Raw genomic sequence first — 26,813 nt, 5'->3', positions numbered from 1 at the left:
GCAGCCAGAGCTCTTAACGGTTGAGCCATTAAGAGCTGGTCCCCTGACCTGTAAATATTTTAAGATGCATAAAATTAAATATCGGTGAAGTGAAGGGATATGAGGCTGATCCACAATTTTGGTGGCAAACTGGCAGGACCAATTGAAGGTAAAATGCTGATTAACTAAAAAATTATCGCTGTAGGTGATGTTTATGAGTATGGGCACACACATGCCACAATACTGTACAGAGATTGGAGGAGCTGGTTCCCTCCTCCCACTTTTTGAGGCAAGGTCCCCCTTGTCTCTCATGCTTTGTACTCCCCGGAGAGCTGCAGGCCAGCCAGACTGGAGTCTCCTGGCTCCACATCCCACCTCCCAGTAGGAGTGCTGGGGCTTACAGATGGGCACCAGTTGAGTCCAAATGTTTTGTTCTCTCAGGATCAAACTCAGGTTCTAGGCTCAGACAGCTAGCATGTTCACAGCTGAACCGCTGCACGAGCTTGTCGGCACTCTGACCTCACAGTTTAACAGGTGGGCTGACGTGGCACTGCTCACCCCCAGCATTCATACATTTAAGGTCAAAGTCATTCTTTCTGTGGCTCCAGAAGCAGCTGTGGCCTCTGCCTACGAGAGACAGCAGCACCCTTCACTCTGGTACGACAGTCAAAAACATTTCCAGAAACTGCAGATGTTAACTCAGAGACCACTGGTGTGGTGATGTTCCTTGTAGCGCTATTCCTACTAAGGAAAAAAAAAAAAAAAACCTGGAACTTTTACTGTGCTGGATAGAATGTGATGGTTAAGTGACAGTCCGTATGCACCTGTGATAGTCCAGGACACTGGGTGCAAGGAGCAAGCACCATTAAGCTACATCTGCAGTTACTTTTCACCAAATGTGGTAACACAGTAAGCATCCTTGGTCTTAAGTGAAAATAAGCAATACATGCCATGTGTTATTTTCTAAAGTTACAAGTTAATAGTTGCAAATAAAAAGTCCTATAAAAAGATACAATAGTTCAAAATTTAACAACCCTGGGATGACAAGAATCTAATTAATTTTTTTAAAAATATGTGCATTCGTACATTTTTAATTAACCACAAATTAAGTTTGCTGCTGTAAGAATATTAACTACCTCTGAGCATGTGTTTTAGGGAAATCTAAGCAACTACTGGGTGGTCCTTTGGAGTTTCTTCATCTCTTAAGGACACACCGCTATGAGAACAGCCACTCAACAAGCCAATAAAACTAAGGCTTGCATTTCACTTTATTAGAATTTGCACCACAATTAAAACCTGTAACTTAAGGTAATGTAGAAATGAAACAAATAAGAACTATGAACATAGAAGGCATGTGTCTAGATAATAGCTCCAATCCCTGACACTATCTTCCCAACCCACTCTAAAACCCAGTCACTGAGTCATGTGGTCTTCCACTAACATGGTCACAGCCCCTCCTTCAGTGTGTTCCCACCCTTTTACTGGGCTGAGGGCTATAAAACTCTGATCCTGAGAAGGGAATGTTGCTCTGGTGATCAGCACCCTCCCCTGGGACTATTCCTGAAACAGGGGTTTCTGGTAATGATTAGTTACAATGGCAAGAATTAATTAAATCCACCGGTAGGGCTCTACAGCCGGATCATCAGCCAGACAAAAACACTCCCTCTGCTTTGCCCCCATCTGCCTACCCTAAGTAAACAGTGCAGCTGAAGCCACAGCTCCTTTATCTGACAGCTCTCATCAGCAGCTTGCAAAGGAACTAAGCTGCTAATGCAAAGAGCACCCTCTTACTAAGTTCCCGGAGGTAAGGGATGGAAGGAGGTGAGACACTCCACACTTTCAGATGAAAGGTAGGTAAATTGATCCACGTCCTAGCTTCTTAAGCTATACGGGTTACAACCTCATATGGGTCCCATTACTTAATGTGAGGGCTGTGAAAATTTCTGCAATAGAAAAGGTTACTGAACACTGCTGTTAGGTTTCAAACCCAGGACAAAAGGCTGAGGTGTCTGTTTAACGTATAAAGCAGATGCTGGTTGCCAAGTCCCTGTTACAGGGTATGGCTGGCACGCCCCACACCCTACCCAAAACTTCTAACCCAGAGGGCTGGGTTTCCCTTCTCTATATAATCCAATCATTTTGGTTACCCACTATCTTTGTACCCTTGGCCCTCCTAGCTGCTGCACCTGGTTCTCGAACTCTGTCCCCTCTCAGTCTGCCCGTGTCTACTCTGTCCTCCCCCACAGATCCCTGCCTCTGGCTACATCTCTACATCTCACCTACATCTCTACACTAAACCTCCTACACCACACCTAGGAGCAGTCATGTTTCCTTTCTTTTCCTTTTTTTTTTTAATTTGAAACATGTGGTGGCCAAAATTTATTTCCAAACCTCAAGGGGAATGAATGAGTCTGATGTGTTTCTGGAAACACTCGGACATGGATCACATAATTTCACTGAAGTCTTGGTTCTGAACAGACATGTGCACTTTGCACTGCACCACGTGTGCCCTTACACCAAGGAACACTGCACACCTCACACTCGAGACTGCGTGAAGAACCAGCATTGTAAGCACACACTCAAAGTTTTGTGTTCTTAGTGGAAACTAATAGTCTAGTTGAGAAAAAGACTTTTAACATATTCCTGCTGCCATCCCTCGACACACATCCAACTGGCAGACCCTTGAATTGGACCGTGTAGGAATACTTGATTTTAGAAATTGGTGTTTGAGTCACTAATTTGAGTTTCAATTAAAAAAAATCATTAAATAATTTTTGGCTTGAGATTCGGACATAATTTCCAACAACGTATAGAAGGGCCTAACTAGACTTGAGCTGTTTTGCACTACACGTTTATGTGAAGCAGCGTACTCAACCCCGAGGCCAGAATCAAAGCCCTGATCTGCCCTGAAAACCTTGAAGATGCTCCATGTTCTACAGGGTCAACTATCTGGCCAAGATTTAATTCTTTATGTGGCAACAAAGAAGGCATCTCTCTCATTACTATGCAAATCAGTTTTCATTTTTAATCAATTATAAAATTACATGAATACTAAAGAATTATTTTAATTTTTTTTAAGGATTTACTATGCTTGACTTGAATCTTACAGACTATTTTCTGAAAGATACATAAATTTTCTCAGGGAAAAAGGGGTCACAAGTAAAATTTAAGAAGTTCTTACCTAGATAATGGTTCAGTTGTTTTCTCCATTCACTAATAATGAGTTTAGAATCATGAATGGAGCACACAGGTACCCAGCACTCAGTGTCTCTCCTTCAAAGCAGGAGCTGAGAAGGATAGGATATCCCAGCAGGGCTGGGTGAACTTACAACTGACGCCAGATAAATTCCTTTAGGTTCTTCATGGAATGTGCCTCCCAGTTCACCGTAGGCAGGTTGCCTGTTTTGACTATGGATACCTCTGAGGCCCATGAAACACACTCAGGCACAAAGAACACACAGCAGCACGGCACTGTTTCCAGAAAAGGAACAAGCTCAATTTCTCTAATCACATGAAATTCTCCTTCTTACTAAATGTAAACAGTAAAATCATCCAGCCCTTTCTGTAGCTGGGTCAGGCTGCAGAGATGCTATTTACACACAACCTCCTCCCCAATCACTTCCTTCCTAGGAATTCTCCGAGTCTTCAGGAAGCATGGTTGGTTGCACAGGGCCAGCAGCATGTAGCTGTGCAGAGGTAGGAGTGGAGGGTGAGTTTTCAGCAAGCTTCTTTGAATTAGAGCATCCACACACTGCACAAGGTCACAGTTTACAGGGCAAAACAAGTAACCTGCAATGCAACAGAAGAGCCTGCAATCTGAGACGGAGTCTCAGACAGAGGCGATGACGGGCTTCTGTGTATCAGGCGGTGGCCCCACACAACGGGCTGTGGTGATAAGTGCCAACAGGTCCTGCCTGACTCCAACAGCCAAACAGCCTCAAGAAAAGTCATTCTAACTTCAGATTTAACCATAGAACAAATTTAAACCAGAGGATGATTTTTTTTTAATTTTACTTACTATTAATTGCTATGTAAGTGAGTGATTGTGTGAGTATGGACATGTGCATGCTTTAGTGCACATGGAAAGAAGTCAGTGGAGGGGCAGGAAAGACGGCTCAGCAGTTAAGAGCACTGAGTACACACACGCATGTATATGCACACACACAAGCACGCACGCAATGTATACAAACACACACACACACACACTAATAAATGTAATTTAATTTAAAACAGTTCTTGAGCAATCAGAGGACAACTCTGAGGAGCCCATTCTCTCCCCTCCCATCACGGATGCAGGAATGGAATGCAGGCAGCAGTCCTGCACGGGGAGTGCCTTCATGTCAAGTGGTTTAGAGCTAAGCTACCTTGCCAGCCCTTTTTTCTATTTTTTTCACACAGCCCCAGCTGTCTTCACTCACTACATAGCTATGTCCAGGAACTCCTGCCTCTCCTTCCAGAGACAGGTGTGTACCTGGAGTTCTATCCTGAAGCTAAAGATCAAACAGGTGGGACACTGCAGGCCGGCGGGCGAGGAGGTGACATGTCCACTGCCCTCTGGTCTGCCGGGGCCTTGTCCATCACAGTGGCATCAATACCATTTGTTTCCCATTCATGTGAGAAAATGAGATTTCCTTTGAGGTTTTATACAAGCAATCATGCATGATCAGATCACAAGGGTTTCCCTGCCACATTCCCCAGTACTGTAAAAGAGAGCCCCAACTCTGTTCGGAAGGACACCAAGTTCCTGCACACCACACCCTAATACTAGACACAACGAGGAAGAAGAAAAGATGGCCACCCACTCCCACGTACTCACTTAGACTGGGTCTGCTTGGTGATGTTCCGAATGGTGGCACCTTCTTTTCCTATAATGGCTCCAACAAACTGGGTGGGAACCAGCAGGCGCAGAGGCAGGTCACAGGGTTTCGGCTTGGATACTGATCCTGGAGATGCCTGCCTGGATGAACCCCGCTGCCCTGGCCCCCGGCGCCCTCGGAGCTGCAGCGAGGGATTTTGCTGGGCGGCTGTTTCATCGGGGATGTAGGCGACCTTCAAGGTGAAGTTCTCTAACTGGAATCCATTCAGTTTGTCTAAGGCTCTGAAAATTCACAAGGGACAGAGGATGTGAAGGGAAGCAGTGGTATGACAGCCCTGTACACAGCAGCCACCCGGCTCTCAGGAAGAAAACCACCCTATGGGATAAACCCTGCCACCACCATACTCTTCTTTGAAGTCTGCACCTAGGGACAGCCAGTGGGTCCCAAAGGCACATAATTTCCATCTACTAGTGAGAAAAAGAAACAAAATTCAAGTTAAATTCTTGATTCAGTTCAACCAAGAGGTTAGTGACAGCTTGGAAATACATCAAGGAAGGAGCTCACAGCTCCAAGGTAACTCAGCTGCCCAAAGGGCAAACATCCCTAAAAACTAGACACTGGTCGGATACTTAGTAAGATTTCGTGATAAGTCTTGCCAAGGAAATAACAGTTTGCTCATCTTGGTGGAGTTTTGATCTGATCTCAGGAAGGGAATGAACAGGATGGAGACAAGGAGGAAAGAGAGAGAGGGAGATGAGGAGGAAGGAGAGAGACTAGGAGGGAGACAAGGAGGGAGGAGGGAGATGAGGAGAAGGGAGGGGAAGAGATGAGGAGGAGGAAGAAGGAAGACAGGGAGGGAGGAAGGGAAACTGCTCTTCTCTTCACCCACGACTGCACTTTGTATCTGCTGGTGAGAGTTTGAGCCTTTGCCCACGTTTTCAACTTTACTGTAACATTTATATGACATGGTACACAATTCTGGCACACATTTAGAGTTTTAAAATTAAATTTATTATCGATGGGGCTGCGCAGAGCATACATGGAGGTCAGAGGACTCTGTGGACTCAGCTCTCTGCCTCCACCTTTACAGAGGTTCCAAGGACCAAACCCAAACCCAGGTTGTCAGGCTGGACTGTAGGAACACAAGGCGCTTTACCTCCCGAGTCGGCCCACAGTCCCTCCAGACTAAGAACCAGGACATTACCAGGGTCCCAGAAGTCCTGTCAGGGCCCTGCTTCAGTAGCCCCTCACTTTCTCAGACCCTGAACACAGACTGATTTTGCCTTTCAAGAAAGTCTATATAAGGACATGTGGGCACATGACCCTCTCAGGTCAGCCCGTTTCTATGTAACATAAGCTCCGTCCTATTATAGTCCATTCACCTTGCATACTTCAGACAGGAAGCCGAACAATACATTGGTGCAGTATATAGAGCCAAGATTTCAAGCATTCACATACTCTTAACTTACACCTTTGTAACTCCTCAGAGCACAGTGAATGGATTGGGGGTGGGGGCTCTCACTTTTCCTAGACAACTCAAGCTCTTGTCAGATTCTATGTGAGCGGACTCTGAGCTCAGCTCATGCAGGTAAAGATAAAAGCATAAAGCATTCTCTCTCCCATGGTTCCATGGAGTTCTCTCTGGCGTCTTAGTTCATTTCCTTACTTGAACATCTACTTTCTGATTCTTAGATGGAAAGGGAAGGACAGAGGAGACTTAACAGCACACAGGTCTCTGAGAAGACCGGGCAGAAGGCACAGGGGAACAGCCATGAGGGATCACAGAATCTTTGGACAAAATTCTGTGCTTTTCTCTCACTTCTATCTTGTCCTATATTTCCCAGGACACGAATGAGTCCTTGTCCAACATCTGCAGCTCCAAAATACAGCAGGAACAAGGTGTGCTGCCACCTTTCCCAGAGTGGCTAAGTATGGCATCTCTGAGAATGGGTCAGCCCTGTTTATTTCAAACACGTGGGCATGGTCAGCAGCTCCTCCTTAGGCTGTGGTTGTGACGTGCAACACTCTGTGGTTGTGACGTGCAACAATCTGTGGCTGATTTCTGCCCAGATATAGTATCCTGCGATATTTCCACATGATTTTATGTTGGAGGGCATTCTTCACACAAGCACCAGAGACCGACTAATTACCAATGCCTTGGTGACACAACCCTCACACACTGTTCCTTCTTCTCTTCTCTTCCTCTTAAGCAAATGTAGATTAAAGTCTATTAAATATATTGCCATTTCTAAAGGGAGAAAATGGAGAAGTTTTATTAATACATAGATGTATATTTATTAGACAAAATTGAAGTTTCAATAGTCTTAAAGACTTGAAGTATTTTAAGCCATTTTGAATGTCAGAAATCATAAAAGGTTTTTTTCCCAAAAATCTCACCTAGATAAAGGAATCACAACTCCTTCTGCAGACATAAAGAGGCTGTTCACTATCTACCCTTCGTTATAAAATTAGGCACTGCTGGCTTCAGCGGTCAGGAGACTCTTACCATGGAATGAAGCCAGGAATGTTACAAAAGGGTGAGACAGACACACAGACATCCTCCTTCATGTGGACAAACAGAGGAAAGTCTATGTTGCCAGATGCTTCTGTGTATTCTAGAACAATCTAAACAAAGGAACACATGTCCCAAGAAACAACTGTCAACTTGGCAGAAATTAGGACTTTAACATTCTACTGCCCTGCTTTAAATGTGTTCCTCTGAAGGAAGAGATTCTCCTAGGGAGGAAGCAAGAAAGTGTAAAGTCATGTTACCCAGTGCAGTCAGGGACCCACGTTCCAGTTCAGGCCCCTCCAGGATGTGAGAAGACAGTGGTGTGTGAAGCTCAGCACAAGCTGAGTCCCCCTCAGACCACAGCAGTCCAGTCCACGCCAGACTGAGAGGACAGGGGTCGGCTAGCTGCAGAGCAATGGCTAAAGCTCCTTAGTTTAGAGTTTTAAATCAACAGCTAAAACTTCCCATGCACCCACCTGATATTCAGCGTTGGCAGGTGGTGGCAGAGGTCTGCTAAGGGCAGGAGAAAAAACTGCTGTTTTCAGTTTTCCTCCTGTAAGATCTGGGAGGAGCTGTTATAACCATTTGACAGAACTCAGGAATCCAAGCCAATGTATGTAGCGCTTAGATCCTGCTTTTAATCAGCACTCCACTTGCTCTGATGCTATTTTACATCATTCAGAAGATGGTGAAGGGGCTGGTGAGATGGGTAAAGGTGTTTGTGACTTACTGGTACAAGACTGAAGACCTGGGTTTGATTCCAGTGGAAGACAGAATCGACCCTAGAAATTTTCCTGACTTCCCCACATGCATAGGCTTACCTGTGCCCACTCATCTGCACACATACATGGACATAGCCCATATGCGTGTGCACAGTCAATAATAAATACATTTATCTTTAAAATAATACAAGTGTGTTGGAGAATTTCTGGTTTAAATAATTAACTTATTAAGTTTATTAGGTAACAATAATAGTCTAGCCTTGCTAGAATAGAAAGTTCAGCCTGAAGACCAATGGGAGGAAGAAGAATAAAGAAATGATAACCAGACATTAAATCTACCCCCATATAGTGATCTGAATGATAAAGAAAAGTGGATGACTTGTAACTAGCATTCTCATCCACCTTGGCTAGTGATCATGCTATCCAGAGAGACCATTTTTCAGTTTGGTATTTGCTGCCCCACATATAAACTAAAGATTAGACTGATGGGTTCTTTCAGTGTCTTTCTAGCAATTGACCCAGTGTCTTGTGCCTGCTAAGTACATGTTCTTCCACAGAAGATGCCACCACCATAGTTTCCTTTTCTTACGCCCCTGTGTCACTGCTATCTGAGGTGTGTACTAACAAGATGAAATTAACAAGATGAATGCAGTCCTCTCCTTGGACTATGATACAGTTTCAATGTTTTCAACAAAACTCATGGTATTTGGAGACAGAACCTTTGGGAGATCCATACAGATAAATAGAATCCAATAGAACTGTGGATCATTAGAAGAAGCAAGACCTGAGCTAGGATGGTCAGCTTTCCCATGTGAGGTTCTGCATAGCCTTGGTACACTACAGTCCCCACTAGCAAGAAAACCCTCATCAGATACAGCCACTGAATCCTGGACTTCCTAGCCTGATGCCTCCGGATCATATAAGCCTTTATGCCTGCTGTGGCACTCAGTGGCAGCTCAGGAAACAGGGAGGCATACCAAGAATTAATTAAAGGCTGATAATTAAGCACAGACCACCAAAATCCTAGAAACACCACTGCATCTTAATTACGGACAAAGCACAATCACTTACCCATAAAGGACTTCAAGATTTAAGTGTTTCTAAAAGAAAAATAAAAAACAAACACCGAGGGCTCAGAAGTTAGTAAAGTGCTTACATGGAAGTCACAAGGACTGGCTGACGCCCAGCACCCACAAAAGGCTCATGAACAGTAGCACATACTGGCAGTCTCAGCCCAGGTGGGGGCCAATGAGACGGTCAGCTAGTAAAGGTACCTGCCACCAAGGCTGATGATCCCAGACCCAGACCCAGGACCCAGAGGATGCAAAGACAAATAGACTCTCGGAAGTTGCCCTTACTTCCACACATACACCATACCATGTGCAAGCATGTGTACATACAAATAAATAAACATAACTTTAAAAAAAAAAACGCACAGAGCAGTGCACTGAAAGTAGCTGTGAAAGCTGTGGTGTGCAGGATGAAGGCCGCAAAGGTGGAAAATCTGAGTGCTCGTTTCTGAATGACGTGAAAGTTGTGGATCTTGTTGCTTGACCTATTTCTTTTTATTGAGGCAGGGTCTTTTTTTTTAGATTTATTTATTTATTATGTATACAGTGTTCTGTCTGTCTCCTTGCTGGCCAGAAGAGGGCACCAGATCTCATTACAGATGGCTGTGAGCCACCATGTGGTTGCTGGGAATTGAACTCATGACCTCTGGAAGGGCAAGCAGTTAATGCTCTTAACCGCTGAGCCAACTCTCCAGCCCCGAGGCAGAGTCTTGCTACATAGCTCTGCTAACCTGGAACTAACAATCCTCTTGCATCATCTTCTGTCCTTCTTTTCTTATAATTTTTACTTACATAATTTTTAAAATCTGAAAAGGATTTTCCTCATAGCTTTCAGCCAAGTTACTTCAAACAAACACTTGTCATGGTAACTTCAAGAGCTACAAAGCAATCTGCAAGGGTGGGCTCCAAGTTCTGATAATTCTGGGGTTTTGTTTTACTTTGAGACAGGGTCTCATGTAGACTGGTTTCCCATTTGCTTTGTTGAAAGGCTGACCTGCTGGGGTTACATGTACATACACCACACCAATGTATACAGTGCCAGGACTCAGGATTACATGTATGCACACCACACCAATGTATACGGTGCCAGGACTCAGGATTACATGTATGCACACCACACCAATGTACACAGTGCCGGGACTCAGGATTACATGTATGCACACCACACCAATACACACAATGCCGGGACTCAAACCCCAAGTGCTCTACCAACTGAGCTGCTTCCCTTGCCTGAGCTGTGCTTTCTGATAAAAACAGAAATAAGAATCTAGGCAAAGCTGTGTGTCAAGTTCAAATGCCCCCACACATCTAGTCGGTTCTTCTTCACACATCCACCCTCAGATAGCAGCAAGTGAGCAAGCTTCCTCAGAAAGGAAAGCGAGGAGAGCCAGAGACCTCGGTGTCTCCAGTATGGAGCAGCTCCTTAACCAAACTTCCCTTTCACAGTTTCCAAGCTTTGTCTCATGAATTAACTCAAGATCTAAGCTTAAAATAAACATGTATTCTGAGACATCTGCTACGGACTGACTTCGGATAGCCACAAGGTGGCGGGAACTTCCAGGGTGGATTCTGCCTTAGACACGGCTGTATCAGAGGGATCCTCTCAAACACGGCCGAGGTCTAGAACCAATGCCAAGCAGCACAGCACACTGAAGAGCGTCTGGCACATCCAGCACAGTGAACACGTGGGGAGTACACAGCGGCTGCTCGCTGAACTCTCACCGCCTTCTAGTTTTCCAGGAAGTGCTTCGGGAGGAAGAGTTCAGTTGCAGCAGCCTCGTGAGCTAGGGTGACAGTGATTCCCACCTAGAGATGAGGGTGGACTGGGGACAGAGCTCAGAGAGTAGAAGGTTTTGTTGTTGTGTGTCTTGCCCTCCCCCACCCCCGACAGGGTTTCTCTGTATAATAACCCTGGCTGTCCTGAAACTGGCCTGGAACTCAGAGATCTGCCTGCCTCTGCCTCCTGAGTGCTGGGATTAAAGGCATGTGCCATGACACCCATCTTTCAAATGGTAGAATGTTTAAAAGCGGGGGAAATCAAAGAAATAAGGTCACCAGGATGGGCATCCAGCAAACTCCCAAAACCCTCATGTTTATCTTGTATTCTCCTTCCCACAGGAACCTGACTCTACCAGCTACTCCTACAGATCACTATAAACATGGGACACTCCCCTCACTGACCTCCTGGTTTACTGAGGGTTAAGGCCATGTCCCCCTTGTTGTCACATGCTTCTATCCTCAGTTGTAAAAGGCTGGACACCCGTAGCCTAAAGAGGGGTATTTTCCTGTTCTTCTTACATGACCTAGTTGAAGAATGCAGTTTGTAAAACATTGGCTTTACAGTCCTACAACATAATGCCCAAGCTCTCATACAAAATGCTGTCATTTTTTAAAAATATAAAGGATACAAACAAGGAAAACTAAGAAGTTTAAGCACATTAAAAGCCTTCAGTCTTATTTGTGAGTATAGGTAAAACTACCACAAGTACTTTCCCTAGCTAGATAGGCAAGGTTTCACAAAGCCTTATCCTGGAAGAATATGGTCAAGCAGACACACAAACAAGTGAGTCGAAGCTCTGTGAAGATCACACAATTGAAAATGTAATACTTGGGGCTGGCAGGAGGCTCAGTGGGTAAAGGTGTTTACTGTGCAAGTCTGATGACCTAAGTTCACACGCTTATAAATGTTTATCCTGGGGATACACTCATACGTACATACAAAAATACTATCTACAAAATTGATTTTCTAACAGTTCATAACTAACTGTAAGTACCCAGTTTGGAATTAGTCAACTAAGTCATTACACATGCCCACAATCCCTCACATTCTGTGCATCTAGAGAAATCCATTCAGAGGGCACATTTAGATCTAAACCTGTCCTCCTTGTGGCTGTCTTAGAGGTCAAGTTCACTGGCACCACTGCTGGAAGGGAATCAACACCACACATCTTTACAAACCTTTGACACCCAGAGCCAGAGATGAGCATCAAATTTAGAAGAGTCCCACTTGTGTCACACGAATTCCCACCTTCCTCCCTGACTCTCCTTCCTTCCCAGTAACACACACACACACAAAACTTGGAATGTGTTAATCTAACCTTTCAAAAGCTGTTATGAGTTATTATTACATGTAGCTGCATGTTCCAAGTTTCCAGAAATGTTGGGTCCGCCTACAACCAGAATTAAAGAAAGGTGGGAGCTACCCGACGTGGTGCTGGGAACTGAACTCCAGCCTCGGTATGCTGCTGAATCATCTCAAGCCTGGAGAGTTCCTAAGGAGCTCTCCATCCCAGCCTGCTCTCCCGAGACCACCGTCCCTCAGCCTCTGCCACTCCTCTGGTCCACGGCTACACTGAAGCTTTGACATCAAGTATGCACACGCAATCTTAAAATCTAGGAACTGTAAATGAAAGGCAGCATTCATCTTTCTCAGACAGCTTAATTCTCTTAGGATGACCTCTAGCTGCACCCATTTTCCTGTAAATCATGTGATGTCACTATTTTATGTCTGTGAAAACATCCAGTGTAAATACACCCTTCTTTCTCATGCATTGCTCTGTCATTAAGACACCTCAGTATGGGCTCCACATTCTAGATATGTAAATAACACTGGAGTAAACATTATGTGTGAGTAATGTGCTCACCTGGAGTCCTTCAGTAGCTAACCCATGAGTAGTAGAGACTTCCACACTGATCACCGTAGTAGCTGACCTGGTTTTCTACTTCCACCAAGCATCACATAAGGCTTCCTTCTGCCTTATGTAAGGATGCCCACATCTTCACCAACATTTGTTATTTGGTTTTTGTTTTGTTTCAATGAGTACTATTCAGATTGGAGAGACAGAATTCCAATGTAGTAGTTTTATCTTACATTACTAGTAAGGATGAACTTCATTTTATGTTTTTATTTTTTATGTTTATTGGTTATCTTTTGAGAGTGGTCCAGTCATTGCATGGCTACAGGTTTGTCATACTATTCTTTATTAGGCTGAGATACATTCCTTCTAGTCCTACTGTCTTTAGGGCTTTTCTCATGAAGAGGATGTTGGGTATTTGTTAAAAGCCTTCTCTGAGCCTGGCACACGCCTTTAAACCAGCGTTTGGGAGGTAGCAGCAGGCTGATCTGTAAGAATGGAGCCAGCCAGGTCTACAAAGCGAGTTCCAGGACAGCCAGAGTGTCAGGAGCTGTGTAGCTTAGTCTCAGATCAGCATATGAATGCCTGTCCAGTGGATCACTGCAAGGCAAAGGCCGGTAGAGATCAACTTTCACTTGGCACGGACCAGTGGACCACAAGGCAATGCAGGACTTTGCTCAATCCATGCAGCCCACAGGCTCTTCTTTTTTTCATTATATTGTAGATTCCTTTGGTAGTTTTTAGTCTCACCTTGTCAATCACACATGCAACAGCAGCAATTTTCCCTTGAAATTCTGTCCTTTCTTGAATATTTTCCCCTTAGAATCAGCAGGGGGCTAATATTTCTCAAATTTCTTATCTGGAATTACTAACTACAACACCTAATTCTGGAAACGTTTCTGACTCAACAGAGACTGCTAGGTACATGAGAAAAACAACACTTGGAACATTAACCACGTCTCACAATTCTGGAGAGGAGAGTAGGGCATGCATACACAGAATAGGGAAAAGGCCTCAGGAATACACAGTGCCAACGTTGAGAGTAAGTTCCTGGACATCAAGCATACAGAATCAATGGTAGGATGTGGTATGTTCCAAGAGGAAACATGTAATGCAAAATGTGGGATGGCCAGATCCATCTTCAACACACACAGGAACTTCTCCTGGTGAGAGAAGCATGGTGTGGTGGGATGGGAAGAGTGTCTTATCAAAGCTGCCTTCTACAGAGTCGGAGACATGGGACCCTCTTGTTGAGAAGGGAGCTGTATAAAAGCATGTCTCACAGACATGAAAGAATTGTCCGGTTTAAATATTGTCCTTAAAGCAATGTACCCAAGTCTATTACTTTTTAACTTTGTAACCACAGGTAAGTGCCAGATGACACAAGCACTGTGGGAGCAGACTGTGTCAGGCTAGATACATAGTTAATCCTGCAGAAATGCTGAACTCTACATCTAGAATAAGGTTATGTAGAGGGTGGAAAAGTGTATTGGGGGAAATAAAGGGGGAACAATGGTGGCTTTTATAATAATTTAGAAATAATGTATTTCTTAAAATATGATGTAGTTCTTAAAACTCAAAACTAGAAGTCAGTAATAAAAAATGTCTATGTAAGCCTTATTAAACAAAACAAAACAAAAACTCCGTTAAAGTATAAATAAAAATGGCTCAAGCATTTCGGGGCCACTTGAATGCAATCCACCTGGTGGTCAGTCTTCCTTGCACGAGCCCCGCCCCTCTCAGGTCCTGAACCCAAACTGAGGCTGGACCCCTGCGAAAAAGCCTTTTCTGCATGTATGGAAACTCTTTACTGATTTCTGTCTTTGAGGCTATTCATGTATAGAATTACTAACCTGAACATGTTGAAGCATCGAAACATCTGGAATTAAGCCAATGCTCATGGTGCAGGATTTCTGGTGCACCACTTAATTCATTTTCCACGTACCTTATTGAGAAATTCTACATCTATGTCCACCAGAAGGAGTTGCCTACAGCTTTCTCTTCTGTTGTCTCTTTATCTAGTTCTGGTACATGGTCAGCACCAGCTTGATAAAGAGTTTGGCAGTTTCTTTACATTTTCTAATTTATGGACTGGTTTGAGGAGCACTGGTGTCCTCAAATAGCTGGTAGAATTTTAGCAGTGGTTCCATCTGGGCCTGAACATTTTTAGCTGCGGGACTTTCTTATTAGTGTTTAAATCTCACTGTTTATTGCAGATCTACTTAAAAATTTTATGCTCTCTTAGTTTAATTTTGTTAGGTCATAAGCAACTAGACATTATCCATTTCTTTTAGATTTTCTAATTCAGTGGAATACATGTTTGTTATTTGTTTTTAAGGTTAATTCTAATGATTTTCTAAATTTCAATGGTATCTGTTGTGATACTGTCTTTTCTTTCTTTCCTTTTTTTTTTTTAAGTTTTTTTGGGACAGGGTTTCTCTTTGTAACAGCCCTAGCTGTCCTGGAACTAGCTCTGTAGACCAGGATGGCTTCGAACTCACAGAGATCTGCCTGCCTCTGCCTCCCGAGTGCTGGGATTAAAGGCACGTATCATCGCTGCTAGGCCTTTTTATTATTGTTTTAAAAATGTATAGACAAGGCTGGCCTCGACCTCGTGATCTTCCTGTCTCTCCAACCTTCAGCAAATCCTGCAGGTGTGAGCCATCACAAACAGCCTGTCTTTTCAATGAAATCTTGATTTGGGTTTTCTCTCTTTCCCTTAGTTTGGCTAAGCATCTGTCAACTTTGTTATCTTTACAAAGAACCGAGTCTGCTTTGATACTTTATATATTATCTCTTCAGTCCATTTCATTTTCTTTCTGCCCTAATCTTAATTATTTCTTTCTATCTGATGGGGGCTGTAGGAAAAGGAAATAGAAAGGAAGACTTGGGGAGAGGGCAGTTTTAGCTAAAGTTATAATGAAAAGAACAACATAAAGAAATACAATCTATCAGACAACCTGGAAAAGCCCCAGCTCTCGAGACACTGAGACACAGAGCCCCTAGAAACCACACTGCCTGCCTGCTTTGGAAATGGCTGTCAAAAGGAAAATGAAAAAGAAAAGACTAGAGAAAAAGGAGGAGGATAAGGAGAATGGAAAAGGAAAGAGCAGAGAGTGTAGGAGAGCAGGGCAGCACCGGCGAGCTAAGCCAACAGGAGTGTTAGCAAAGAGCAAAAGCGTCAGGGGGAGAGAGTGATGGGGCGCGCATCTCAGTGCAGTCTTCTTTGCCATTCCAGTGTCTCTGCTCTCCTCCCTAGCTCCCAGATGCCTTTAACACTTCTGGGCAGATCTTTGCAAGCTCAGGTCACGGATGCTGTTATCATCACGGGTGGTACTCCATCAGTCAAATCACAGCTCTGGGCAAGCCCTTCAGGGAGGGGTGGGCTGTGAATGCATTCTTGGCAAGAGTCTTGTCCTGTCATCCTGGGTAAGGCTCAGAGACAAATGCTAGCCCTCACCCTGGGCAGTCATCTCCAAAGACCCAGTCGTCCACCTGGATGGCCATGCTGCAGGTGCAAGTCTTTCATCAGCGAACTCAAGTCCTTCTCGACAGCTGGTAGACATTCTGGAACCTGAGTCTGTGACCCTGCAGACTCTGGCTCTGATCAGCTTCCCCCTGGCTGAACAATTCTTAGTCTGGTACAAAGTTCATCCCCTTAAGTCTAGAGGCAATCTGCTGGCTAAGTTTCAGGGTATAATCAGTCCTGGGAAACTTTCTCTGAGTCATCAAGCCGCCCACTTGGCAGGGGTCTTTAAAAAAAAAATCTTTTTCTGGCTGAGGACCAACTGGCTAGACTGTGCCAGCAACAGGGCCCCCACGGGCTTCCAGAAGTCTCCTAGCATAGGAAGACAGGCACACCCAGTATAGGTACGTTTAAGATCTGGACGGGACTCCTCCCCTCCATGAAGAGGTTGTCACTCAAGTTCAACCTGAATTTTTACTGTTGAAGATCATTTTCCATTTCCCCTTTAGGACTTAGGGTTAGCCAAAATGGTCCTCCCAAGGCTCCCACAGATAAGAGCAGTCCATTCTTCCCTTCTGTCTGGAGGTAGGCGAGACTTCCAGGCCCAGCGCTGGCTGCTGTGGATTGACTCTGTATCACTGCATCAGGTTCTGGGCAGAGCTAGCAAAGGCAGTTTCTGCGGGTCCCTTGGGTCCCTTATTTTCTCTCCCAGTACCTCCAAAATTATCATGGGCTGATTTGAAAAGCTGTTAGTCGCAAGGTGCATTGGTTCAGGATCTGCTCACTCGTAGTGAGATGGGCAGCCATGACTGACTTCAGGAGGAAAATGCCAAGATTGAACTGCTGTCAGTTTTACAGTCAACTTACCAGCTGCAGAAAAAGGAGCTCCACAGCACCAAAGGAGAGTTAGGGAGGCAAATGACACAGTTTGGAAAGAAATACTCAGGCCCAAGGCTTTTTGAAAATAGGGTGTAGTTTAGTTCCATACATCACTCTGCAAATGGCATTAAAGATAAACATGGAGCAAACCTTAAATCCATGCAGATTCCCACCAGACATGCAGATGTAAAAGGCATAATTGCAGAGTCAAACATACAAAATAAAGTTTCCTTTTGTGACCCACCAGCCCTTCTTCAATTTAAAAGACCACAAAATATAAGTGACTGTACTCAACCTAGTTATTACAGACAGACAAGAAGTTTCAGACTGCTTACTGTCTAGCTTGGTCCTTACTGGAGTAGGTTACATTTACAACTGCAGTTTCGGAGTCCGTGTTCACTAGGGGAAGAGAGAAAGAGAATTGGTTAGTTTTCTTTCTGCTTCCTTCCTTTTATAAATTTGAAAGCAATTCAGAAGACAGGTACCTTGCTCGCAGCTCTCCACCACTCCATACTGGACTAGTAAACTATCCAACACCTAGCAGGACGGGAGAGAAAATTGTAAGTTTTCAGTTTCCCAAGTTATTAACCAGGGCAGGAATATATGTTCTCAGATCACAAGTAATCATGATGGAAAAGAGTCAAAGAATTATCTGGAACTTTGCACTACAGAACCACAAGGCATACACTCAGTGCACCTCTCTGTTGCCTGTGCTCGCCCATGCCTGTTCCCCAGCTTTCAGCTCTTTGCTGGTGGATACCTGCTGCTCTCCCACGCAGCCCACTGTCAAGGTAGAAAGAAAATTGCACGGTATTTCTTATACACAAATGCATCTTACTGCCTCCATGAATTCAAAGCCATAAGACAAGGCCTACATTAAAGAGTTTTATCTGTAAGATGATCCTTTCCAAAAAAAAAAAAAAAAAAAGCTTCCCCTTTTAGTGCTCGCCACTGACTCTAGCAGGACAAGGTAAGCACGGGCAGAGCGAACATCTCCAGATCGGAACAGGAGTGGAAAACGTAAATACAAAGCTGTCTGTCTCTCTCTCCTGAGCTGTAAGCTGTTCTGACAGAGACACTATGAAAGCAGTAAGTATAGGTTCATACTTTCCTCAAGGAAGGTTGGTCCTAACTTGTTAACAGAACGCCCGTTTTTGTTTTCTTCTTTTCAGACAAGGTCTTCCATAACTCAGGCTGGCCTCTAACTCACTATTTAGCTGTGACTTGTCATGTTGAGAGCTGAAGTACAAGGGTGGCTGTGGAGGAGGGTAGCAGGCAATAAGGGGTAATTACCTATTTAATATGTTTACTTAATCATTCTTAGTTCTTCCAAAAGCAATTTGCTCGGTAATTAAGTAGCTTTCAGTTTCATTGCTGCCACCTCAACTTTATTGCTCCAGAGACCAAGCTAAGTCCCATGGCCTATAGACAGTGAGGGAAACACTACCTGATAAATAAGCCAGGGGAGCCAATGCTTTCCAAAAGCTCCACTGGCAAAGGGGTCCATCTGCACGGTATACAATGCTCACATGTGTACATGTGTGCATACAGAATGTATACACACAAATGCATATACATGTGCGTGCACAAGTAAAACTTGAAGTTTAGAAAATATATCATATGCCTATTATTTAATCGGGTTTAACATATTCAAAACAGAACTTCTTGTACAATTAAACTATTTGTTGTTTTGTTTTGTTTTGTTTTGTTTTTTCAAGACAGGGTTTCTCTGTGTAGCCCTAGCTGTCCTGGAGTTTGCTCTGTAGACCAGGCTGGCCTGGAACTCAGAGATCCGCCTTCCTCTGCCTCCTGAGTGTGCACCACCATCACCTGGCTCATTTAAACATCTTATGGCCAAGAATAAGTAGATGCTACTGGATATGGAGTACACTGTATAAAATCTGCCATCTACTACACTCAAAATGGTAAACTTCATAGAATATAAATAATACTCAAATAAACCTAACTTTAAGATCAACCAAACCAATAAAACTGTAATCCTTAAAAGATTACAGGTCCAGCATTAGGCTTGGTATCTAGATGTTGAACAAATTAACACCACACCCTGGCACCATGTGTGAGCAGCTTACATCCAGGCTGCAAGGGGATTTCAGTGGTCCTCTGTGCCCCAGAAATTTTAGACACAAATCTAGAGATAACTGTGACTCAGATAATTGGGGTACGGGGGGACAGATAGACCACCAATGGTCTAATTATCCTCCAGTCTGGGCAGGTACCATGGTACCTTAAATCCCAGCACTCAGGAGGTAGAAACAAGTGAGTCTGAGGCCAGACCAATCTACTTAAGGAGTTCCAGGCCATCCATGCCTACACAGTAAGATCTTATTTCAAAAATTAAGTAAATAGTTGGGCAGTGGTGGCGCACACCTTTAATCCCAGCACTTGGGAGGTGGATCTTTGAGATCCTGGCCTACAAAGCGAGTTCCAGGACAGCCAGACTGTTACACAGAGAAACCTGTCTCGAAAAATAAACCAACAGCTAAATATAAAAATTAAGTAAATTAATAAAATCCTCAAAAAATGAAATGGGGCCATGTGTGATTATGGTTTTTCAGGCCAACTATCACCCTCCCAGAGCACAAGGATCTCCTACTGAGTCTGACCTCTTGACTCATCCTACATTAAGTAGAAGATACGCTGGTTCCTATGACCAGTCACATCTACTGCCTAGCCCCTGGTTCTTGCTGCTTTTTTGTTCATTTTCATTCAATACTGTTGAATGCTCCCTCCCCTCCCCTCAAATCCCTTACCTACTTCTAAACTTTCCACAAATCTCTCACAAATCAGAATCCATACTTAAATGAATTTATTTCACTCAAGGTGGATTATAACCATTTCTCCATGCTTAGTGAAATTTAAACCCAACTGAAGGGAAAAGAATGAATCAAGGCAATGCCTCCGTGGAAATTCTTCCTCTTGGGACTAAAACCACCCGCACATGGAGGAACTCTGCTTCACAGTGTTCATCCAAAAGCACAAGCAGCAAAGAAAGAGCTAGGTGAGAAATGCAAAGGGTACTGGCGTCCTGAAAGGATGGTAAAGAACCAAGGTCGTTCACAACTCATAGAATAGAAACCACCTCAACACTGATCAACTTACGAGTAAAGAGAGCACAGTATTCCCCTATAAAGAGCTATCCTTGGAGTCAGGTGGTGGTGGCGCATGCCTTTAATCCCAGCACTCGGGAGGCAGAGGCAGGCGGATCTTTGTGAGTTCGAGGCCAGCCTAGTTTACAAGAGCTAGTTCCAGGACAGTCTCCAAAGCTACAGAGAAACCCTGTCTCAAAAAACAAAAAACAAACAAACAAACAAAACTATCTTTGGTCATAAAAGGAAGCATTAAAACACACTAGAGCACAGATGAACCTTCAAACTACTATGTCAGATGACTAAGCCCCGCACACTGCCTGATTCCACCGTTTGAAAGGCTAGAATACCAAATTCCATAAGGGCAGAAGACAGATGAAGGGAAGTGGTCAGTACAGCTGGAGGTTCCTTCTGGGGTTAGGAAAATTTTCCAAAGTCACAGCGGTGGCAGCAAATAAACTGAGACACACTAAAAACCCTTGACTGTGCATAACCTACCTGAACTGCAAAGAACTTGAACTCAAACTCAACAAAGCTGGTGAGTATTACTGAAGTTCAGCAAATGACCCAAAATTTGAAACATTTTGATATTCTGTATTGTTGTGTAACAGTTTCCTCTGTGTCCAAAACATTTCATCATGGAGGAAACTCGTTAAGAATAGGAAGGAAAACAACTCAAAATACCTTGAGGAAGTCCCTGAAACTGACCGATTCATTAGGCCCCTCCCCACCTGAGTAAACAATAAAAGTCTCAGATGCAAGAGAGCTGAACTGGAAAGAACACCTTGAGATCAGGCCACAGGCCTGGAAGAAGCCGATTACCAGCCAAGCTGCCTCAAGAGCTTAGACTGAGGCACCAAACACGACTCTCCAAGCTGAGCTGCTTGCAAGCTGTGCAGTGAGCTCCAGGTCCCCAGCTTTGTGAGCTGTCACCCATTCGAGGGTGGGCTTTGGTGATACGGCTATCTTTGAGTCATTTCTGCTCCTGTAACCAACCCATATTCCTGTAAGCTGCCTCAATAAAACTCACTGGTTCACCAAGTTGGACTTTGGCAGTATCTGTACTTTGGTCTGTTGTGGATTTCCTGAGGTCACTAGAGGTGTGTTAGTGTCTCTCCAGGAAAACTTTTGTCACACAACATGCCAATACTCATGAAACCACCACAATCATGAAAAAGCAGTTTCCTCGTGTGTATCTTCAACTTAGTATCTTATCCATCCACAATTATTCAATAGACATCTGAAAATAGCCAGGTAGCTCTGGCTTCCTCTGCAGTCCCAAGCTCAGCCCTACTGAAACCTTCTCCTGTGTTCCTTCTGCTTTCATACCAGTTTCTCACACTGAGCCACGAGCCCACTGTACTTGCTTCCAGAAGCTACATAACCTGAAGGGGTTTCAAATAGTGGATAGTGGGCTGTCCATACTTCAGCATGGTTACACGCACGCACACACACAACCATTTTTTTAATTTTTAATTTTTTTTTAAATCCCAACACCTATGCTCCAGCCATATTTTCATGACTGAGTGGTAAAGTGTTTTTCTCTGTGTGTGTCTATTTCTCTGTCTGTCTGTTTCTCATCCCCAACAATTGATCCTGGTAGTGAAAGAGTACCATTTTATCATCTCTTTCCTGATCTTTACTCACACACTGTACTAGCAATTGTTCCCCTTGGTGATGCTGACATCAGTCGTGTGACAGTATCTGCTCATCACGTCACACTTGCTATTAGAGTGGGAAGTACCCCTAATACACACGTTTGGCCTCTGTATGCTTTCCATGCTACAACTGTCTTTAGCTTTTCACATGTGATGGACAACACTGGGCAAGACAGTCTCCATGCCAACCCATACCTGGCAGCTCTCCTTCATCCCTTCTCCACACAAAGGTGTACTGACTCTAGTGCTGTGAGACCAGCTCGTGGCTTACGTTTGCTTAGTTCATGCCTAGCTAAGTGAGAAAGACTGAAATGGATTAAAAGGAAGACACGAAATAGTGTTTGTGTCTGCTGCAGTGGTACACAGCTATAATCCCAGTGCTCAGGAGGCTGAAGCAAGAGAACTGCCAAGGACAAAACAACACTATGTTAAAAAAAAAACCACACAAAAGAAAACTGTCTTTAAAAAATAAGTTTTTGTCCTGAGTGCAAAGAAAGCTTATCTCAGTTCCATTAAAAGTCCATGGTAATCTGGGCTAACAGGTACACTTGCTGCAGACTCACACAAAAGCACAGCATGAGGTCAGTCTCAGTACACACACTGCTATGAAACTCAAGTAAAACCCAAAAGATAGGCACCCAAATACACCTATCCACCTGGCAACCTTCCAACATTGAAACCAGTTTTTAGATGCTAGGGAAGGCTCAACACAGACATGGAGTATTCCTCATGTTGATAGAAGTCACTTTGCAGAGCTAGGGATGTGGAAACAAGGGAAGGAACTTTCTTCAGTGTAGTGGCATTCCATTTGTATATTAATGAATACGCTTGCTTGAAGATCGGAGAGTAAAACAGCCCCCTGGTCAGCCTTACAGACCAGGCAGTGGTGACATACACCTTTAATCCCAGTAGCCACACTAGTTGTCACAGAAATCGGGCAGTGCACGCCTTTAATCCCAGCACTAGAGAGGATTATAAAACGGGAGGAGACAGCCCCCAGTCCCAGTCTCATTCTGAGATTTCTGGAGGCAGGATCGCCATTTCGAACTGAGGTTGAAGTAAGAGCCAATGGCTGCCTGCTTTGCTTTTCAGATCTTCAAGTTGAACCGCAATTTCTCTGAGTCTTTAATAATCGTGCTTCACTTCAGATGTACCAACACTTTCTTAGGAAGAGACCCAGGAACTTTATTCTTGCTCCCTCCCCACTCCCCTCCAACCCTGTACTGGGTGGTTGTGTGTCAACTTGACACAAGGTATAGAGTCATCAGAGAGAGGAGCCTCAGTTGAAGAACTGTCTCCTTGATTCAGCTGTAAGGCATTCTCTTATTTAGTGATGGATGGGGGAGGGTCCAACCCACGGTGGGTGGTGCCATCTCTGGGCTGTTGGTCCTGGATTCTATAAGAAGGTGGACTGAGCAAGCCATGGGAGGCAAGCCAGTAAGCAGCACACCTGTGCATCAGCTCCTATATCCAGGATCATACCCTGTTTGAGTTCCTGTCCTGACTTCCTCCAATGACGAACAGCAATGCTAAAATGCAATCCAAACAAACCCTTCCCTGCCCAACTTGCCTTTTGTCCATGGTATTTTGTTGAAGCAATAGGAACCCTACCTAAGACACGCATCTCTGTGAAAAGGCTAGCTCTATGACAGAAGTCATACAATGCATCTTCCAGGAACCATTTCTAGTAAACACTGATCCACATCAAACAAACTAAAGGTATTGCCTCATCAATTCTCTACATCGTCACCAACACAACACTTTGGATAAGATGTCCTTGCAGCACATCTAAGGACAGCTTCTGGGTCAAGAGGGCTTATACTCACAGACCACCAGCGGCACAGCAGTCCCTCTCACCAGGAAAGCCCTCCTGGGTTCCCACAGACGGCCCAGTGTGGCGTCATTAGAGCAAAGGCATGCCTTCTGGAAAGCGTAACTCTCTCTAGTTAGACCCTTTAACCAGGTGAGGAGGTGGCACTTTTGCATTCAGTCATGTGATTAGAAGCAGAAGGAGAGTCACTTCCCCCAAGCCCCTAAGGTCATGAGAAAGGGCATCCGGAGCTCTGTGTTTCCACTGGGCAGAGCTGAGCCACGCTGGCTGTCACACCCCTGACTACATCCCCGGCAAGTGTGGGAAGTCCCTGGGCGGCCTGCTCATCCTGTTTTGCATATACCATTCTCTCCAGTGCCCAGCTGGCTGGAAGCAGCCCTGCCCATCATTCCCTCCACATACTCCCATGAAGTAACAGCTCTCACTTTGCAGCTAGATAGACTGGTAGGGAGTGTTAGTCACTGACTGATCGACAACCTCCCCCCACAACTGTCGGGGCGGGGCCAGGCTCTTTAACCTCCCAGTCTACTAAGTTGCTTCAATTCCAAGTCCGTCTAAACTAGCACATAAACACCAATAATTGAGCCCATAGAAAGAGCACCAGGATATGTGGGGTTAAGAGGAGGCGAATGGCAAGCAATTGGAAGGTTATCAGGGCTTCTCTCAGGGGTGACAGAATGATTCCAAAATTAGCTGTGGTCACGCAATACACGAACACCTGGTCGTGCATGGTGGTTAATTTTATAAGGTGTGAATTTTACCCTATTTCCTTAAGAAATATTCCCAAGTGTTTGTGTTTCCGTATCTGCACACACATTCAGCAGGAGCATTTCTCTCCTGTTCACACGTGTGTATCAGTTCCATTCTGCCTCCTGCACATACACTTTTTTAAAATTTATTTTTAGTTTATGTGCATTGGTGTTTTGCCTGCGTGTATGTCTGTGTGAGAGTGTCGGGTCCCCTGGAACTGAAGTTCCTGTGTGAGCTGCCATGTGGGTGCTGGGAATTGAACCCAGGTCCTCTGGAAGAGCAGCCAGTGCTCTTAACTGTTGAGTCATCTCTACAGCCCCCTCAGTACTCTTTCCTCCAAATGTGGCTGATGTCTCGATTGCAGTGGTTGAGGTGGGTGGGTTTTAAGTAACTGGCTGAAGTGTGGTCTTCCTCACCTCACTCCCCAGCAATGCTAACAAATACAGAGCAATTATTCTTTTCAAGTGCCACAGAGCATCTTCCAAACCAGCTGTTTCTATGACCTTTTTCTTCACTCCCTTGAGTCATCGTCTCCCAACAGGAGACAGGACAATGACAGCCTGGTCCTTCCAGGCCTCAGCCCCTAAAGCCAAGGATGAAAGGCTGGAGAAACCTAGATCCAGCCAGCATGGTGGCACAAACTTGTAACATGAATTTGACATGCTGGGTCTGGAGGGCTGTGAATTAGGGGCCAACTGGAATATGCGGTAAGACATTGTTTCAAAAAAACAAAAAAAGATCCTAAAAATCAAACAGAACCCACTAACTTACTCCGTAACAAACAGTGAAGTGGACCCACTGCCCCAGGAGATGGAGTGGCAGGATGCAGAGTCAAAGTCCAGTCACAGGATGGGCGGCTCAGTGGTCACACACCGGCCTGGTGTGTGAGGGCCTAGCTCAGTCCTAGAACTGCCGAGGAGAAAGAGGCTCGGTGACAATGCTCACATAATTCTAAGTGAACTCACTGGTTTGCAGTGGCTACTGAGACTCTATTTGGAGGAGACTGAGTTTTAATCTGTGAATGGTTATTATCAATTGTAGATAGCGTCTGGGTTGGAGATAGGGCTCTTAACTATGTCCACTTTCAGCACTGGTACCCCATCAGGTCCAGACCTGTGCAGGCTCTTGTGAGGCAGGGTCTCTCACTGGCCAGGAGCTCATAATTTAGGCTGGGCTGGCAGGAATCTCCAAGGACCCTCCAGTCTCTCATCTTCCCAGTGCTGGGAATACATGCCTGCGCCAATGTGGGCATTTTACACTCAGTCTCCACACTTCAGAGGCAAGCACTGAATCTTCTGCAGCCCTCTTTAGGGCCTTAGCCAAACATGGAAAGATGAAGAGGCGCCCTCCAAAGTCAGTGCTGTTAAGAATGCTACCCACAGGTGAGCACCTTGTGATCAAACTTCTGGAATACTAAGTGAAAGGAAAAGAAGACTGTTTCCCCCTCATGTTAGGGCTGAACATAAGAAAGTCTCACTGTTGCATCTAACAAGTGGAGTTAAGGGCACCAGACCACCAAAGGCACAGTTTGATCCACCAGTAGTCAGGAAAAATCACAGTGGCTCCAATTATAAAAAAACAAGGAAAGCTAACGAGCCTAAATGATCTCAGCTAATACATGTCAGAGCTAATACACAGGAGGGCACTGAAAGAGGCCGCAAAAAATACTTCAAGCTGGGTCCAGTGGTTCATGCAGGAGGATTGCTGTGAGTTCAGCGGTTAGACTGGACTACAGAATGAGAATGTTTCAAAGACAGACAGACAGACAGACACACACACACACACACACACGGGGGGGGGGGAGAGCCCATCTGGGATTCCAGCTGAGTCCAGCTTTTAGAAGGCTGAGGCAGCAGAATTGAGGGTTCGAAGTCAGCCTGGGCAAATGGAGAGAAGCTATTTATCTCTGACGCACTAACTTTGTTTCTGTTTAGTCAATGTTAAAGAAATCATCTGGAATGTGAGTGAAAATCTATGCACAGACATGTTCATTGACAGGTCAACTGCTGGGATGAGACTGAAAATCGTTCTCATAGACAGCAATAATTACCAACTACACAGAAAACAGGGTAATTAACAATCATTACAAACACTTACGAGGCAAAGAACATTTTTAAAATGTTAAAACTTTTGTGCTTCAGCTGGGACCAGTGACACAAACTTGGCTAACCCAAAGAACTTAAGAGAGATCCTGTCACAAAATGAAAATAAAACAAGAGCATCTGTCTAGCAAGTTGAAGGCCTTAATCAACCCCAAGTACTGACCCCCGAGGCCTCGGAGTTCAAGAAAACAAAGGCGGCCACAGACAGGGTATTTCTGAACCGTGTATGAGGGATGTGTAGATAGAGAGTTTAAAATCTCAGACGCTCCAGATTTTCCTGTGTCA

The 26,813-nt window shown here is 44.5% G+C and overlaps 1 protein-coding gene across 1 annotated transcript in view; it reads right to left on the bottom strand.

Annotated features, from left to right (window-relative positions):
* The window catches only part of Igf2bp3 (insulin like growth factor 2 mRNA binding protein 3), a 138,466-nt gene that overhangs the window by 29,103 nt on the left and 82,550 nt on the right, over positions 1-26,813 (bottom strand). Inside the window, exons 4-6 of the mRNA XM_085691173.2 lie at positions 17,566-17,617; positions 17,416-17,479; positions 4,796-5,077 (exon numbers count right to left, since the gene is read on the bottom strand). Of these exons, the coding sequence (XP_085547299.1) occupies positions 4,796-5,077; positions 17,416-17,479; positions 17,566-17,617 (398 nt within the window). The remainder of the gene's footprint in view (positions 1-4,795; positions 5,078-17,415; positions 17,480-17,565; positions 17,618-26,813) is intronic.

This window comes from Myodes glareolus, chromosome 6 (genome assembly GCF_982192425.1).
Source record: "Myodes glareolus chromosome 6, mMyoGla1.1, whole genome shotgun sequence".
Lineage (NCBI taxonomy): Eukaryota > Metazoa > Chordata > Mammalia > Rodentia > Cricetidae > Myodes > Myodes glareolus.
The sequence above is the reverse complement of the archived record's forward strand: the minus strand, read 5'-3'. Positions and strand labels throughout refer to the sequence as shown.